The following is a 17,911-nucleotide window of genomic DNA, read 5'->3' as shown; positions in this document are numbered from 1 at the left end:
TTTGAAAATAAATAATTACAATGAGGTATAACTTACTAAGTAAAACACTATTCTAGAGCCAGTAACCTATGTGTCCTTAAAACTTTCCAATTATTTGTCAAGTTCAGCCAGACGTGAGAAACATTGCTCTACAAAGCAAAATTAAATACGTGAAGGAAAAAAACAGAAGTCGAATAGTGACCCAATACTAAAACAATTAGCATGACTTTGCAGACTACCTCCAGAATCAGCAATACACTGAAACACACCAGTTTTCTCTTTTAAAGAGCAAGAGGCTAGATTCTTCTATGGGAAACTACAGTCATCAAAGGACAGAAGGGGTTTGAACTAATACTTTTCACAGGGACCTCAATTAAAGAACGGAGCTGTATTTTTTCTGCTCCAGAAACCTTTAAAGAACACAAACTCAAATATGGCTGAAGCTTCAAAGAACTGCATCACTTTGAAATGTTCCTCCCTTTAAGAAGTGTTATTTAAATTCTTGTCTAACTGCATCTTTTAAAATATTTCAGGGACAATCACCAAACTTAACTGAAGAGTCAATTTTTAGAAACAAAATGATAAGTATCATATTCTTTAATTCAGCCTTTGCTGGAAAATTTACTTCCAACAGAAGCCACAAGCCTCAGCAGTTCAACAGGACCCATGAAAGAACGGGAAACTACCGCCCAAGACGCCAGCGGAGAGAAGAGCGACACAGCGCAGCATGGCTGTGGCAGGCACACAGGTAGGCACGGCCAACATGCATGTACCGCTGACTGCAGGCCTTCAGTTAAAACGATGCTTTTCTATATTTTATCGTATAAAATTAAATTTCCATCCACCGTTTGATAAAAAGGGCAAAACACTTTCCTGTAAATGTTGAAATCTTTGTTTTAATAGCTCCGAGGGGTGAGTTGTAACTGAGAACAAGTATGTGTTATAGGAAGGATTTGTTACAATGTTTGTTGTAGAAAAACGTTTGTTCACTGAAAACTGTGTTTGTGACAGGGAACAGATTTTACCCACTAAGTAATAATCACCAGAACCTCACTGAAACTGAACTGTAATTCAATCAGTATAAGAAGAACCGTGCAGGTTTCAGAAACCGAGGCTGAGTAACCACTCTCTGTTAAAATTTATTTTAAAAGGACAAAAGGTCTGTCCTACACAGTAACTTAATGAGACAATTCAAAAATTCTATTTGATGCTGCATTTCTTACCTAAGTCGTTGTTTTTCGTTATGGCATTAGCTGCCCTGGTTCGGGGTCCCTGCTGTGTAAACTGATATCCAAATTTAAGGATATTTGTATTTTCCTCAAGCATCTTGGCCATTTCCAATTCTACAGCTGTCCCCAACTGCTGCCTCTGGAATAATTAGAAATAAAGAACAGTGTCAATAAACTAGATCAAAACATTTTTCAAGGTAAGTCAGAATAAGACATTCAGGTACATGCTGATTCTGTTGGTCTTTTTTAGATTTTCCCAAATTTTACAACATTCATAAAAGAAACAAAATTTTAGAGTTCAGTATATGATCATACAGACATCAAAAAGTGTGGATCATACCACTTCATACCCACAAGGATGACCATCATCAAAAAGACAGACAATAACAAGTATTGGCAAGAATGTGGAAAAACTGGGACCCTCAGACACACTGGCAGGAATGTAAAATGGTGTAATTGCTTCGGAAAATAATTTGGCCGTTCCTCAAAAAGTTAAACACAGAGTTACCATATGACCTAGCAATTCTACTCTTAAGTATATACCCATGAGAAATGAAAACCTAAGTCCATATAAGAACTTGCATATAAATGTTCTTAGCAGCATTATTCCTAACGTTCAAAAAGTAGAAAGAACACAAATGGAATACAACATTACTCAGCCATAAAAAAGAACAAGTATTGATATATGCTACAACATAGATGAACCTCCAGAACATTTTGCTAACTGAAAGAAGGCAGACACAAAAGACCACGTTATATAATTCCATTTATATCAACTACCCAAAATAGGCAAATGCATAGAGACAGAAAGTAGATTAGTGGTTGCTAGGGGCTAGTGGGATGGGTGAGTAGGGAGTGACTATTAATGGGTATGGAGTTTCTTTTTGGGGTGATGAAAATGTTCTGGAATTAGACAGTGGCGATGGTTGCATAACTATGAAAATACTAAAAACCTATGCTAAAAATATTAAGTTAATATTCTGGATCCTCAGGTGTCCCCTTATCCCTTTTCAGGCCCCCACCTTCCCAAAGGGCCCCCTGGAAGCCCTCCTCCCGCCCGCCTCCTGGGTCCCCACGCCCTACACAGCAGTGCGGGCTGTGCTTGGTCAAAGTCACCGCTGGAGAACACAGACCTGATTGTCAATCTTGAGCTCGGCCAGGGTTTCATTATCTCTTAAAGCATCAATCAGTGCTAGGATCCCAGCACCTGTAATAAAGTTCGACTCCATATTTAAGCTCTTCAAGTTTTTGTTCACTCTCAGCATATCTGCAAAAGCCTAAAAATTAAAGAAAGTATTTGGAGATTAAAATTTGACCGCACCATTATACAGTGTACATGCCATAAACAAATATACTAACCAACATAACTGGCTTAATGTTTCTCGTTAGACTGTTTTAGTTTGACACTACCTCACAGGCCACACATGTATCTACTTTTCACATGTACCTGTCACAATCTTTAGATTTTTTTGTTGCATGTAATTCTCTTTGTAACACTCTCTACAGCTAGTCACGTTCTTAAGTTCATTCATACTCTACTGCACGCTTCCTCCTCCTGTCTCTCTCAGACTTTCTCTCAGTTTATTTGGAGGACTAACTTCATCAATGTCTCTTTGGAACATCTTTTCTTACTTGGGTCCTGCTGCAGCTGGGTTACCGTGAAGCCAAAATGAGGGTACATTAGGGACTAATTTCCAAGGCAGAGACCAAAAGGAATGCTTGAGGCAGAAGGCCAGAAAAGATCACAGATAACTAGACCTGCAAGAGCACAAAGACCACAGAGAAGAAGGGCTAACTAAATATTAAATTCCTCAAGGGTTGTATGTCTTCAATGTGCTCCCATTACAGTTCTCACAGGGTATGGTAGTGCTAGGCATTCAACTCAGTGCTAAATAAACACCATATTTATTAATTAACAGATGCCTGCAAGTGAGCAGAGGGAGAAGAGGCGAGAGAGAGAGGGGAGGAAGAATATGAGTGCGAGTTTATATAAAACAGCCCTGTTGAGGGGTCAAAAGCAAGGTCAAACTCCAGAAAATACAGGTAAGATCAAGCCTAAAGGTAGGTCAAGATAAAGACAGGGCGGGGCCGGCCCTATCGCGGAGTGGTTAAGTTCCTGAGCTCCGCTGCAGCGGCCCAGGGTTTCGCTGGTTTGGATCCTGGACATGGACATGGCACTGCTCGCCAGGCCACATTGAGGCAGCGTCCCACATGCCACAACTAGAAGGACCTGCAACTAAGATATACAACTATGTACCAGGGAGATTTGGGAGATAAAGCAGAAAAAAAAAAAAAGATTGGCAACAGTTCTTAGCTCAGGTGTCAATCTTTAAAGAAAAGAAAAAAAAAGATAAAGGGCAATGGGGGCAGGGACACGAGAAAGAATTTGGGACAGGTATCTACACACCTGTACTTCCTACTGGCGACAACCAGCTATGTGGCCTGGAACAAATCCCTTATCCATCCATCTGCACACACATTTATTCAGATATTACTGATGGCCTATTATTTGACAAGTACTGCTCTGTAGATTCAGAAATAAAACCTACAAGTCCCCGCCTGATAGAACTTACATTCTAGTAGGGGCCGAGATAACGAACAAGTAAGAAAATGCAATGTCTGATGGTAAAAAAGGCTATGGAGGAAGAAAGGCAAAGTAGAGTAGATGGGGAGTGCTGGGGGTAAGGGTGGGGCTGCTATTGTACATGAAGGGCCGGGAAAGGCCTCACCAGAAAGGCTCATTCATTTCAGCAAAGACTCCAATAAAGTGATGACGTGAAACCATGTATAATATTTTTAGGGAGAAAGTTCTAGGCAAGAGGAACAAGTGTCGAGGCCCTGAGTTTGGAGCATGAGTGACATGTGTGAGGAGGAGCAAGAAGGCTGCATGGGTAAGAGTAGAAGGAAAGGGCAAGTAAAGGAGAGATCTGCTCAGGGAATGCCTTACGAGGCCACTAAAGACTTTGACTTTTACTCTTAGTGAGATAGGGAGCTGTGGAGGGCTCTGAGTATAGGAAGGAGGTCATTTAGCTTAAGTTTGAAAAGAATCACTTTTGATGCTGTGTAAAGAGTTGGCTTTGGGGTGGGTAAGACGGAAGGAAGCAGGCAGCTCAAGCGGGAGGCTGTTGCAATAATGCAGATGAGAGAAGATCGTGGCCTGGACCAGAGTGGTAGTTGTGCAAATGGTGAGAAGTGGTTGAATTCTAGAAATATTTTGAAGACAGGGCTGGATATACATTTAAGGTTGTGAGAAAGGGAAGTCAAGGATGACTCCAGTTTTTTGGGCTTAAACAAATGAAAGAATAAAGCTGCTATTTAGTGAGAAAGGAAAGAGTGTGAGGGAAGCAGGTATGGGATAGAAGCCAGGGGTTTGGCTTGGGACGTTGATTTGAGATGTCTGTGAGGCATCCAAGTAAAGCTGTTAAGTAGGGAGCTGGACATGAGTAGGAGTTTAGGAGAGAGGTATGAACTGGAGATAACGACACAGGGAGTCACCAGCATATACAGACAAGAGGCAGCAATAAAAGAGAATGAGATCACCCAGGAAGTGAGTGTAGATAGAGAAAAGAAGAAGGCCTAGGACTGAGCCCTGGGCCATTCCAATGTTTGGAGACTGGGGAGATGAGGAAGAACCAGTGTAGGGACCAGAGAAGGGATGTCCAGTGAGGCAGGAGGAGAATCAAAGGGAGTGATGTGCTCAAAGCCAAGTGAAGGAAAAGGTTCATACCATCACTTACCCCAGGGATGCAAGGTTGACTTAATACAAAAATTAATCAATGTAATATACCATATTGCTAGAATAAATGACAAAAACCACATGATCATCTCAACAGACACAGAAAAAGCATTTGACAAAAATCCAAGATGACAGATACACAAATGGAATCCTCTGCAGATGTTAAAAGAATGATGCAGAACTGAATGCGCTAAATGAAAAGATCTTTAAGATATGCTGTTGAGTGAAAAACTGAGTTGCAGAACAGCATGACTCCATTTATATTTTTAAAAATTCATAGGAAAAAATATACATAAAAGGGTAGGACATAATGAGCTAAACATCAATCGAAAAAAAGGAGTAAATCTTGTTCATAAAATCACAGTTTAGGCCCCTCTGTAACATACCTTGGTACGTAGTCATAATTTCAATATTATCAATAGTAGCTTACTTACAACAGCAACGGGGTCGTTGCTCCGGGTGGCTGCAAGACTGAAATGTTTCACATGTGTGTTGGTTTCCAAAGCCTTCGCAAAATCTTTTAGGGTTGGAATTGGGATATTCTTGAAAGACAAATGATGTGGAACATTATTACATTTTAGTTTTCAGGAGATTCAGTCCATTAATCAAATATATTTGTACTTACTTTTTTTCATTAAAATGTATTCAGAAATTACATGAACACACAACAGTTAGTCTACAAATGAAAACAATTCAGCCTCCCCCATATCTATTTGACTTCTCCATTACGGTACGTCTGCACAAACTGTTGACCTAGAGCAGGGTATATATCACCATTTCTAGACTATTTAGGTTGAAGAAACTCTCACTATTCAACTTTTCATTATTCATAATATAAAGAAGTCAACGCTTGAGTGTTCAAAGTGGACCCACTTTTCTACAAAGAGAGATGGGGGAGCCCACCTCTAATGAGGGCGATTACTGAGGGCGATGAGATATTGTTCTTAGTCACCTAATTTAAGCTACATGGTACTAAGAGAGATTAACCCTACACTACTTGAAATGTGGAAAGGTATAGTTCTAGAAGGCACTAATTTCTTCCTTTTTTAGTACCAAGACTTCAGTTCCCTGTAGCCTGGTTATTTTCAGATCATTACTGTTGATTTAGAGACAGAGATATATGAGGACCTAATTTTTAAAAAAAATGAAGATTAGTGATCAACGAGGGATATTAGCTTTCCCAAGGCTTTCTTTCCTCCACGTACAGGAAGGAACGCTCATTAAAGGAGCACAGAGGTCTTATTCCCTAGATTCTTGTAATTCAGATGCTCCCTCTACACCCAATTCAGACAAATCAAGATTTAAAATGAGGAATTTGTAATGAAGCTATGATACAATGGCCAATACCCAAGAGCTAATCTGAGATTACCCTTTGGTAATTAATTACCCCTCTGCTCTCCTAACTCATTTCTTCTTTATTTACTCCAAGGAAGCGTCACATTGTTTTAAAACCCAATAAGATCCAAGAAAGCCCACTTTTAGTGGTTTATTCAAGATAAATGAAAACGTATGTTCACACAAGACATATGACTGCATGTGGATGTATACAGTGGCTTTCTCATAATCATCCCAAACTAGAAGGAACACAGAGGTCTACCAACTGGTGAGTGGAGAAACAAATTGCAGCAAACCCATACAACAGAATACCACTCAACAATACACAGGAACAGGCTACTGACACACACAACATGGATGAATCCCAAACGCATTATGCTAAGCAAAAGAAGCCACACTCAAAAGGCTACGTACTGCCACGTGATTCCATTCACACGACACTCTGGAGAAGGCAAAATGATGGGGAAAGGAGACACTTCAGGGGTTGTCAGGGGCTGGAGCTGGGGGCAGAAAATGATGACAAAGGGGTGTGACATGTTCTATATCTGATTGTGGTGGTCCTTGTTCAACTGTACGCATTTGTCAAAGTCCACAGAACTGTAGTACACTAAAAAGGGAGAATTTTACTATGTATAAATTATACTTCAGGAAATCTGATGGAAAAAATGAAACCCAAAAGACTGCATGCTGTTAAAAGCAGGCAGTACTCTGGAAGCCAGAGATTTACGCTGACAGCCTGTAGGGTTTATATTTTTATATGATACTCTTTAAAAAGCATGTCAGGAAAATACTACAATACTTTAATTTCTATAGTATGAAGGAATCTATGTTGGCATACTGTTAGGAGCAAAAACTTTACAGCCAAGTAGAAAGAATCATATGATATGAAAACTGCCCAGCTCGCATCCTAGATCCAACTGCCTGAAAGCAATTCGAAACTTTACCACGTGCCTAGCACACCTACCTTTATGTTATTCAAATTAACTTCAACAAGACGAACATCATTTTCTTTAATTCTCTTTAAACTCTCTTCAACGTTGGTTGGATTTGGGGGCTCATCAAATACTGGAAGAATCGTTTCACCTTTTACCACATCTGTAGTGACAAATGAAAAGAGCAAGAGTCTCACTGGTTGATACTACTACAGTGGCTGCATATATTAATGTGGTAACACATAGAAGACGTGTGCACACACACACACACAGTAGAACTAATTTAAAAGTTTCTTCTCCACAATTTCTAAAAGATCTTTTATGCATTAACACATATACAAAGCACTCAAATAAAATTTAATTGAACATATACCAAACACACTTCAACAATTCACTTGTTTGCAATGTATCAGCCTTCAAAAATAAATATTTTCACTACCTCTTCGTGTATTAGAAGATATCTTTACCACTAAAATAGACTGGATAACATGAGCTAATGATTCCATTGATTTTTAGCAATGTTTAAGATAAAGTTCTAATATGATCAAATCCAACATCTCCTTTCATTTTCTCTGAGATTTGATTAGTAACACTGTAAAGGCAGTAAGAATCACAGACTTGAAAGAATCCAGCCTCGATGAGAAGAGCAAGGTGACGGAAGGCCACATGACCGCCTCCTCTCATGGGGAGTACTGTGCAATGGGGAGACGGGGAGGACTAGCAGGAAGAAGAGAGGAACAGGGAATGGGGAGGCAGAGAGGTAACAGTGCACAGAAGAGTGACTGAGACAGAAATGCCACAAACTGATGCCCTCCTTCCTCCTACTCCCAATCCTTCACCGTACATCCTATCCGCACACACAGCTGAACACAACCACGCAAAGCTGAAAGAGGACCCGGAAGCCTTGACCCCCTCCAATGAGATCCAAGTGATGCGCTTTGATGTGTGTGGAGGTCTACGAATACCTATACCAGGCAACCTTTTAGGGATAAATTTTCTGGGGAGAACATCTTTAGCCTCAGATGTTTCAAAGAGGTGAACGGCCGCAAAAAAGTTAAGAGCAACTAACACAGAAAGACTGACAGGGTCACTATCTGGCTTAGTTCTTCCCTTCTGCCCTCCTCTAGCTTTCAGGAGCAAAGTTCATCTTAAGACAAGGTAAACTGACACTCATCCAATCAATTCCCTCTTAGAATACTGTGTTCTTTTCAAATATCACACATGTGCACTCGTGCGCGCGCGCACACACACACACACACACACACAGCATTCTGAGATCAACTTGGATGAAGGTCTGAAAATTATTTTCCTGAGGACAATTGAAAGATCTTGATATATTTAGCCTGGAAGTATATATTAAAAGAAAGTATGCTTGCTGTTTTCTGATTTATCTTGTAGAGAGAGAAGAGAGAAAGTTCATGTTGTTCTGAAAGGCTGGGTTGGAACAGGTGTACCTTGCCAGAAGGCAGAATTTCATTCAAAACAAGGAAAACCTTCCTAACAGAGCTCTGCTAAAAGGACAGGGGGGCTCCCTCTCACCTAAGTTCAGCAAGGCAATCTTCTTCTTCTTTTTTTTTTGGTGAGGAAGACTGGCTCTGAGCTAACATCTGTTGCCAATCTTCCTCTTTTTTTTTCTCTCCCCAAACCCCCAGCACATAGCTGTATATCCTAACTGTAAGTCATTCTAGTTCTTCTAGGTGGGATGCTGCCACACCATGGCTTGATGAGTGATGCGTAGGTCCCTGCTCAGGATCTGAACTGGCGAACCCCAGGCCTCCAAAGAGGAGCACGTGAACTTAACCACTTGGCCATGGGACCAGCCCCAAGGCAATCTGCTTCAAGACGGTAGATTATGAGCGTTGGCAAAGAGCTTCCTCACTGAATGGAAAATTGAGTGTTTCCTCAATTCTAAATTTTATAAAACCAAAAGCTTTCTTTCCCCTCTCCACAGAATGCATGTATTTAAAGAGCCTTGCTCCCTAATGAAATAATGGATCCAGTCAACAAATGGTGCTGAGACCATTAAGAAAGGTTCACAGGGAACTTTAAATGGAAGGATCAGGCTATGGACATTTGAACCCACTGATCAATATTAACACATTCCCCACAGAGGAATGACCAGACGTGATATGCTCCTAATGTGATTCAATCACCACCTGGGAAGCAATCCTGCCAAAAACCAAAAACCAAAAAGCCGCACCTGAATCTGATCAAGCCTCTAGAAAGTAACAGTTTACAGAAACACGGGAGATAGGGAAACATGTAAAATGATACCACAAGGTTGCAATCAGCCAAATCCAGAAGGTAGAAAATTCTACATGACAAATAATCCAGTCTCTTCAAGAAATAAATGGCATGAAGAGAGCAGGAAAGAGGTTGAGGAGAACTCTTAAGAAATTTAGAGGAACTGAAACCAAACGACAACCAAATGCAATATGTGACCCATACTTGAATCCTGATTTGAACCAACCGACTGTGAAATGTTTTTGAGAGAATAGGGGAAATCTGAACCCAGACTAGTTATTAGATGATACGAAGGAAGTATTGTTAATATTTAGGTTTGATAATGGCATTGTGGTTAGGTTAAAAGAATAGGCTTTATTTGTGAGAGACACATATGGAAATATTTATGGGTGAAGTAATACAAGTGAACAGGATTTGCTTTAAAATATTCCAGGAAAAAAAAGTGGAAGGGGTGGGGAGGGAGGCAGACAATGGATGAAATAAGGCTGGCAAAATGTCAAAAACAACTGAAGCTGGGTGATGAATACATTATTCTCTCTCCTATGTAGGTCTGAACGTTTCTGTAAAAAAATTAGGGAGAATGGCCAAATTATAGAACATTCATAAAATGGAATGTTATACAGATGTTTGAATGTGGTAGGTCCATATGTTCTAATTGGAAACCTGATTTATTGCTAAGTGATAAACTGTAAGGCATGGATTAAGGTCCTCACTACTGACTTTGTGTGATACTGAAGTTACTTACTTATTCATTCTAAAGCCTCAGCTCCCTCACATGCAAATTACGGATAACAATAACACCTATTTCATAGAACTGTTATGAGGATTAAATGAGAGCAATTCACATTCAAGAGCTGTGTACAGAACATGGCCCAAGTCAGCATTCAAAAAAATCTGCCAATAGTATTGTTACTGAAGAATTAAGTTGCAAGAAATATTTATCATATGATCCCATTTCTGTAAAAAACAAAAGACTATTTATGTATAACATGTATACATATATAAGTTTGTACAAACATGGTACAATGTCTAGAAGGATCTATACCAAACTGTTAACAGTGAGGGGTGGGGGAGGGGGTACAGGAGCAGAAGGCACGTTGTCTGTGGATAGAGACACTTTTACTTCTGATCTTATACACTTAGGTATTGTTTAAATGTGCCACAAAAGTATGCATTGCTTTGGTAATTTTAAAACATCCTATGAATAAATTTTTTAAAAAGCTTTGCTTTAGGCTATTTAATACTTGGCATCAACTAAAAGGATTAGGAGCTGAACAGTTCTGTGGTTTTTCCTGAATCTGATTTTATAATGTAGTTAGTCAGCACTGTTGTGGATTTCTTGAAAATCAGCTAACATTGAAAATAAAATGTCAACAAAAGCCAAGTCTGATTAGCTTTTGTACTGTTTAACCATCAGTATTGTTCAGTGAGGTGAGAGTTGTTTCTATTACATTCGCTGACACATTAAGCATAAAATATTCAATATTCTATTTGCAATGACTTTCTATGCCAATGTCATCTAACTGGAATCTGGGTTTCAACTATATATACATAACATTTTGTATGTATATACTGAAGTTTATATATAGAGAAAACAGAATATGTTTAACAAAGGATTGAAATTCACAAAGCATTGTTAAGTACTCACTTGAAAAATGTTCCTGGTCCACACCATTACTACTTCCCACTATAGTACAGAACTGTGTATTCGTTATCAAATTGTGCATCCCAAGAATAGCTATAAATATAGAAAAAGAAAGTTATTTTTCATTTCCATCAGTTTTAAACATAAAGAATTAATTTTAAAACCAAATTTTCTATCAAGGATTTTAACATTCTCTGGACATTTTCCTACTTAATAAAATACAGATTCTGCAGCCAAAAAAAGGAGACAACATGACTAAAAACCACCTACAATCTCTTTCTCATCAACACCTTGTTATTTCCCCCACATTTCTGAATTTGGATTTCCTTGCATTTCTGAACTCAGACACACAGCTGGAGCCAGCCTAATCCTAAATTAAATCTATGCTTAGCTCCCTCTAGTGGCTAAGACAGAAAATTGAAATGATCTATTCTTGTTGATCGTTCTTTTCACAAGGCTTTTGGGAACATGATGTGACAAAAGGCAGATTTTCAACTTAACCTTCACGATTTTTACATCTGTTAACTTTCATATTAACTTACATTCGTATGTCAGCTGGGAGTAGAATACTAAAAGCATAGTTGACTTCTCATATTTAAGATTAAAGAAGCATCCCTCAAAAACAACACTTAGGAAAAACAAATTTGGTTTTGGTTTTTGATGCCCTTTTTCACAAATAGGGCGGAAGCTACAGTATGCCGCATCTTGGGGCTACAGTATGGCCCATTCCACGCTGATAAACGCACAACTTACAAATCCATCAGTCCTCGGCCTCCCAAGGAAAAAGACACCTGCTCTGGCTGTGGTACCACACCTTGATTGCCCCTTTCCAAAGAATCATCACTGCTCCTTTCAAACATGTTAGTTCTTGGGGTTACCTGGTACTAAGGTCTCCCCATGCAGCACATTTTTCTATCTAGGAAAATGGGTGTGTGTGGAGGTAGATGCAGAGATACTGGTCTGACGATGATGAAAATAACAGGGGGGTTTGGAGTGTTCCATATACACTTCAGGAAAGTTGGGAAAGTGGTGAGTACAGCTCATGACTGACAGCTGCATCTGCTTTCCAGTTACCCATCTTGGGGTCTCCTGATAAAATGGGACAGCAGTTGACCCTGGAGACCCTTTTTCAGTCCTCAGATGGGACAGCTTCCAGCTGAGCACCGGCTGATGAAAGATTTTTATACACTTTCAAATATGGCAACATGGAGAAAGATGTCAAATAATACAATAAATTCCATTAACATAAAAATTTTGCCATTGAGAGAACTTAAAGAAACGAAATCCTTTATGTCAGATCTATAGAGAAAAAAACAAAGTCAAATATGGGTCACTAACTCAGTGGCACTTCGCCAGGCAAAGGAAGCATCTGTATAACGTATGTAGGAGTGTGCTGGTGCCCGCTCCCCTCCACACTCACCCACAGATTAATTTGATTTAAGAGATACCTGCAAGGTCACACAATTCTGTATCAGAAGCACTTGTCAAAGCTTCTTCTAATTCCGGATCGAGAGAGACTTTTTCTTCTGTAAAAGTCTGTATTGGTTTCTGTTTAGGGATAAATATTTTCCCTGTAAAATAAAGCAGTTTATTAATTCCACTACTATTGCAATCAACTCATTACCATTTTACTCTAACAAAAATTATTAAAAATATATATAATTGAAACTGAGGAAAAAGTCAAGATAAATAGCTACAATAATTTTGTTTCATCTTCGATATGTATTTATAAGTTTCTTGGGCAATACTTTGCCATACAAGTTAGAACAAAGAAAAAAATCAACTGAGAAATTTTCCTACTTGTGGCAATAAAAATAGGCTCTTTTGGAGTAATTATGAATTGCTCTACAAATACTGAATTAAAAGACAAAAGAAGGAATGAATTTAAAAAATCTACAAAACTTCAAAGAGATTTAAAAAAACCGGAACCTACTTTCTTATTCTTAAGCAACAAACTCTTATGCTCACTTGGGAATAGCAGAGGCAATTATGATTCCAGAAATTCAAGTTCTAATTGCAAAAAAATTCCTCTATGTCCTGCGTGGTATTCTGAAACTTTTGATCACTGTTCCCCAAAGCCTCAATGAACACTAACAAGATTATCTGTTAAGAAATTAGTTATTCCAGAAACCTAAAATCTTTCTTAGGTGAAAATCAGTATTTTATTACCATATGTTCCATGCAAGATTGACAACACGAAGGAAAGGGAAAAGGTAATGATGCCACTGCAGCGCAAGCCCACCAAACAAGCACACGGAGCAGACGGGGGACTGAGACTGCCTCTGGGTTCTCTCTCTAGACAGGTGACAATTCTAAGTAAATGAGCTCAAAAGGCCTCCGTATGGATTCCCAGAAGTGCCAATTATTTTCTCTTCTGTCAGGAAACAACTAGGGAAATATGAGAGAATATGTGGCCTGATGAATCTATGGAGTGCTCTATGAAAAGCAATGTTTGTGGGCGTATGATGAGTGCATCAAGTGTGTGTACTTCCTGTTCAAGGTGAGTATCAATCAGTGCAACCATACGAATCCGTCCACAATACAGACTGCTCCCAGGAATCTGGCCGAGCTGGTCAAGCATGTTCTGCTAAGTCCATATAAAGGATCGTAAAATTTCTGATACTCCATTTTTTATTTTTAGCATTTCCATTTTGTTCTTTTTAAAAAAATAGTTTCTGTGTCTCTGCTGAAATTCTTCATCTCTTCACACATGCTGTGCACCTTGTCCACCAGATTCTTTGGTATTTTTGTCATAGTTATTTTCAAGTCCCTGACTGATAACACTGACATCTAAGTGATGTCTGAGTCTTCTATTGACTATTTTCTTGACTTAGGGTCACATGTGTCATAAGAAATATGACTGTGTGCTGGGCATTTTGTATTAAAGTATAGCAGAGAGTGGAGGAAAGGATATTTATTCCCAGAAAGGAGCTTGCCCCTTAGGTCAGGGCTGAATCAATATGCTCCACAGTTCAGCTGAATCTGGGCTTTGCTGCAACTTTAGTTTGATTCAGCTCCTCATTGGCTTCGAACATTCTGAGGGCAGGATCAGGACTCTCTCTCCAGCACGGCCTGGCATTAAACCCTCATGAGGTTCTGGAGATCTCCTGAGCTTCTTACCTTTTCGAACTGTGAAGTGGGAGAGATTTCTTCCCATGTGTAGCCCAGGCTGCCAGCTCTCTGAGGGACTGGGGAGCTCTCTTTGTTTTCTGGTCCCACCCCCTGAATTTTAGGCTTTGGCAGATCTTTCCGCCCCACTCTTGCCTTGTCTGCTCTCCACTCTGTGAAGTTGGGGATGCCCCGGGAGGGGTTTCTCTCAGCTCTCCTGCCTCTCCCTCAGTTCTCCCAGCTGAAAACCCAAGCCTCAGGAATTTCCTCTCGGCTCTGCACCATTGCCTCTGTTCTTGGAGTAGTACCCGAGCACTAAGGGAAGACCTGTAAAAAAGAATGGGGGGTAGTGCAGTCTCACTCTCTCTTGAGGGCTGCACTGTCCAATATGGTAGCCGCTACCACATGTGACTATTTAAATTAATTAAAATTAAAAATTCAGTTCCTCAGTCACACTAGGCACATTTCAAGTTCTCAACAGCCACATTTGGCTGGTAGCTACCAAACTGGTTAGCACAGATATTGAACAGTTCCATCACGGCAGAAAGTTCTAGGGGACAGCACTGGTCTAGGGCTTCTCTGGATTCTAATCTACCATGCCAGCCCATACATGGTCATTAAAAGTTTGTTAGCAGTTAGGCTGACTTCGCCTTCCTCCTCTCTATGGTGGTGTTCTCCTTTCCCCTACATTTCAGTCAGGAAAGAGAGCAGGAGTGGATCGCCTTTCTTATGGAGGGCTTGTCACCTTCTGGAGTCATTTTAGGTTTTATCCCTAAGCACTCTGACAGTTTTTTTAAAAAACTATGATTATGCACTTAGACTGCTTGTTTCAGCATTTACAGTGAGAATAATAGTCTCTTGCAACTTTCTAGATCTCAATCACAAGTCTTTCTGGTCAAGCATTCTCTTATTTAAAAAATGGCACGTGGTCAATCCACAACCTATTTGAATTAGTAAGGACATTTTTACCTGTATATAACAGAATATCCAATTAAAAGTGGTTTCAAGTGGTGCTTCTCCAGCTTTAACGTGCATCTTACTCACCTGGCGATCTTACGAAAGTACAGACTCTGATGTGGTAGGTCTGACATGGGATCTGAGGTTCTGCAGTTCTAACCAATCTCCAGGGGATGCTGATCCTGCAGATCCACAGACCACTTTAAAGCAGCACGTGTTCAAACTACACATTTTTACGATCCCAATACGTCCACTGGTAGGTGGCTGTAGGGTGGTTCAGCAGCTCAATGCTGACATCAAGGATCCAGGCTCTTTCCATTTTTCTCTCTGGCTATAATCAGCACGGAGGCCTTTGATTCTCAGGCCATCAGTCTCAAGATGACCTTTGTAACAATAAGTATCAAGTCTTCACTCAAGGTCAGGACAGGAAGGAAGGGCACTTTGTCAATTGTCAACTTTTATAGGGAAAACCGTCCAGGAGATTTCTCCTCGGGTCTCATGGACCAGCACTGGGTCACATGTCCATGCAGCTAGGAAAGCAAGCATCTGGCGTTTTCAGTCTACTTCAGGGATGGGTACTGCCGGTAAGGAAGAAGGGATTTGTGAACTGTTGCTGAACAGGCAACCATAGAGCTTGTCCCAGTCTTGAACCAGATGAAGGCCACTCTGTGCTCCCCTAATCCCCTGCGCATTCACTATAGCTACACTTACACATTCCGCACATCTGTCTTCTGTGAGCTTTTCAAGGGCAGGGTCCACGTTCTGTTCATCTCTGCATCCTTGCCTAGCACAACAGTAGGCAATCCAATTTGTCGAATAAATAATTTGGTGATCACCTCCACTTCAACTGCCTCATTTTATAAAATATAATTTAAATGCTCTGGTTCAAAGTTACACAGCAGAGTTAACACTAGAGCACGGGTTCCTAAACTCTTAACCTAACGCTTCTTCCAATAAACTGGTGATTTTCGAACTTAACATTTTAGCAGTGGACTTTTCCCCTCCAACAAATACCTATGTAAATGGTGGTATGCATAACTGATCTCCTTAGTCAGTACCAAATTTTGGCATTCTGATGATTATTAGATAATCTTTTATTATCGGTTCACAGACAAAGGCAAACCCAAATCATTACATCCTAATAATTCCATAGAACTTTTCTCAGTGGTTGCTATTACCATTAAAGTGGCATAGAATCCAGGTGGCATGACTTTAATTGCTGTTTCAGGATAATTACACTTTCCTGAGTTCAGTCTTGCCTGCATTTTTCAACTGTCTATGGCAGTTGTTCTAAACATTGGCTGCACATCGGGTTCACCTGGGGAACCTTAAAAAAATTCTGACGTCCAAGTCCCACCCCCAGAGATTCTGATTTACTTGGTCTGGCGTGCTATATGGAGCATCTGGATTTCTAAAAAGCTCTCCAGGGATTCTAATGCACAGCAGCCAGGGTTGAGAACCACTGGATTATGCTATTCACTTACTAAACAAAACTATACAAGCTATCAAATAGCTGCCTGTGACTTATTCTCGGGACCAATGGAATCTAAAGCATTATAAAAATCTAAAATGTTTATTTTTGTAATCCTCATCTACATTCCATAAAGGCATTGTTCAAATCTAATTTTTGCCCATGCACAAACTTTTGCTAATACTTACAAATACAAAATGAATCTCATCAGAGAAAACAACAAAGCAAAACACAACAAAATGTTCAAGGGCTCATGCAAATTCTTCTGTGATTATAGAATTTTGCTCTATTTTATATAGCTTTGAAATAGCTGGGTATTTCACCTGGCACTCCTCTTTATGATAATTTCCCTGTATGTAGAGATTTTTATTGTAGAGGTATTTAGACTATACGATATTATGCTTTTAACAATATTAAAAGTACTTCATATTTCTTCATGGTCAGTTTAACACTAACACACTATATGTGTATATACAAAACCTAGCTATAGAAAGCTAAAAGTAAGGAAATTAGTTTTGTAAGAAACGATAAACTAGGTAGAATTAAGTTTAGTATTATGAGTACAAAACCTAAGGAGCTCTCCCCAAACTGATTTATAGATTCAAACAATCCCTTTGAAAATCTTAGCTGACTTTTTTTGCAAAAGTGACAAGGTGATGCTGAAATTCATATGGAAATCCAAGGGAACTAGAATAGCCATACAACCTTGACAAAGAAGAACAAAGTTGAAGGACTCACACTTCGCAAATTCAAAACTTAATACAAAGCCACTGTAATCGAGACAGTGTTATGGTGCATAAAGGAAGATATTTAGATCAATGGAATAGAATTGAGAGTCTCGAAATAAACCCTTATATTTATGGTCGATTGAATTTCTACAAGGGCACCAAGACAATTCAATGGAGAAAGAGCTGTCTTTTCAACAAATGGTGCTGGGACAACTGGTTAGCTACAGGCAAAAGAATGAAGTCAAACCCCTACCTCACATCATACACGAATATTAATTCAAAATGGATTATAGACCTAAATGTAAGAGCTAAAACTATAACATTCTTAGAAAAAAACCTAAGAGTAAATCTCCATGATCTTGAGTTAGGCAATGGTTTTTTAGATATAACATCAAAAGCACAAGTGACAAACAGAAATAAATAAATTGCACTATATAAATATATAAATTGGACTACATCAAAACCGAAAACTTTTGTGAGGTAAATGATACCATCAAGAAACTGAAAAGACAACCCACAATGGGAGGAAATCTTTTCAAATCATACA

The 17,911-nt window shown here is 39.5% G+C and overlaps 1 protein-coding gene across 2 annotated transcripts in view; it reads right to left on the bottom strand.

Moving 5' to 3' along the window:
• TMOD3 (tropomodulin 3) overlaps nucleotides 1-17,911 on the bottom strand; it is a 79,254-nt gene that overhangs the window by 13,617 nt on the left and 47,726 nt on the right. The window contains exons 4-9 of one of the 2 annotated variants that reach the window (XM_046653748.1): nucleotides 12,549-12,671; nucleotides 11,104-11,193; nucleotides 7,244-7,374; nucleotides 5,379-5,486; nucleotides 2,342-2,485; nucleotides 1,203-1,347 (exon numbers count right to left, since the gene is read on the bottom strand). In XM_046653748.1, coding sequence (XP_046509704.1) covers nucleotides 1,203-1,347; nucleotides 2,342-2,485; nucleotides 5,379-5,486; nucleotides 7,244-7,374; nucleotides 11,104-11,193; nucleotides 12,549-12,671 — 741 coding nt within the window. Of the gene's footprint in view, nucleotides 1-1,202; nucleotides 1,348-2,341; nucleotides 2,486-5,378; nucleotides 5,487-7,243; nucleotides 7,375-11,103; nucleotides 11,194-12,548; nucleotides 12,674-17,911 lie in introns of both variants that reach the window. The other variant, XM_046653749.1, reaches the window with a different exon arrangement.

Source organism: Equus quagga, chromosome 2, assembly GCF_021613505.1.
Source record: "Equus quagga isolate Etosha38 chromosome 2, UCLA_HA_Equagga_1.0, whole genome shotgun sequence".
NCBI lineage: Eukaryota > Metazoa > Chordata > Mammalia > Perissodactyla > Equidae > Equus > Equus quagga.
This window is presented reverse-complemented; position numbering and strand designations above follow the sequence as displayed.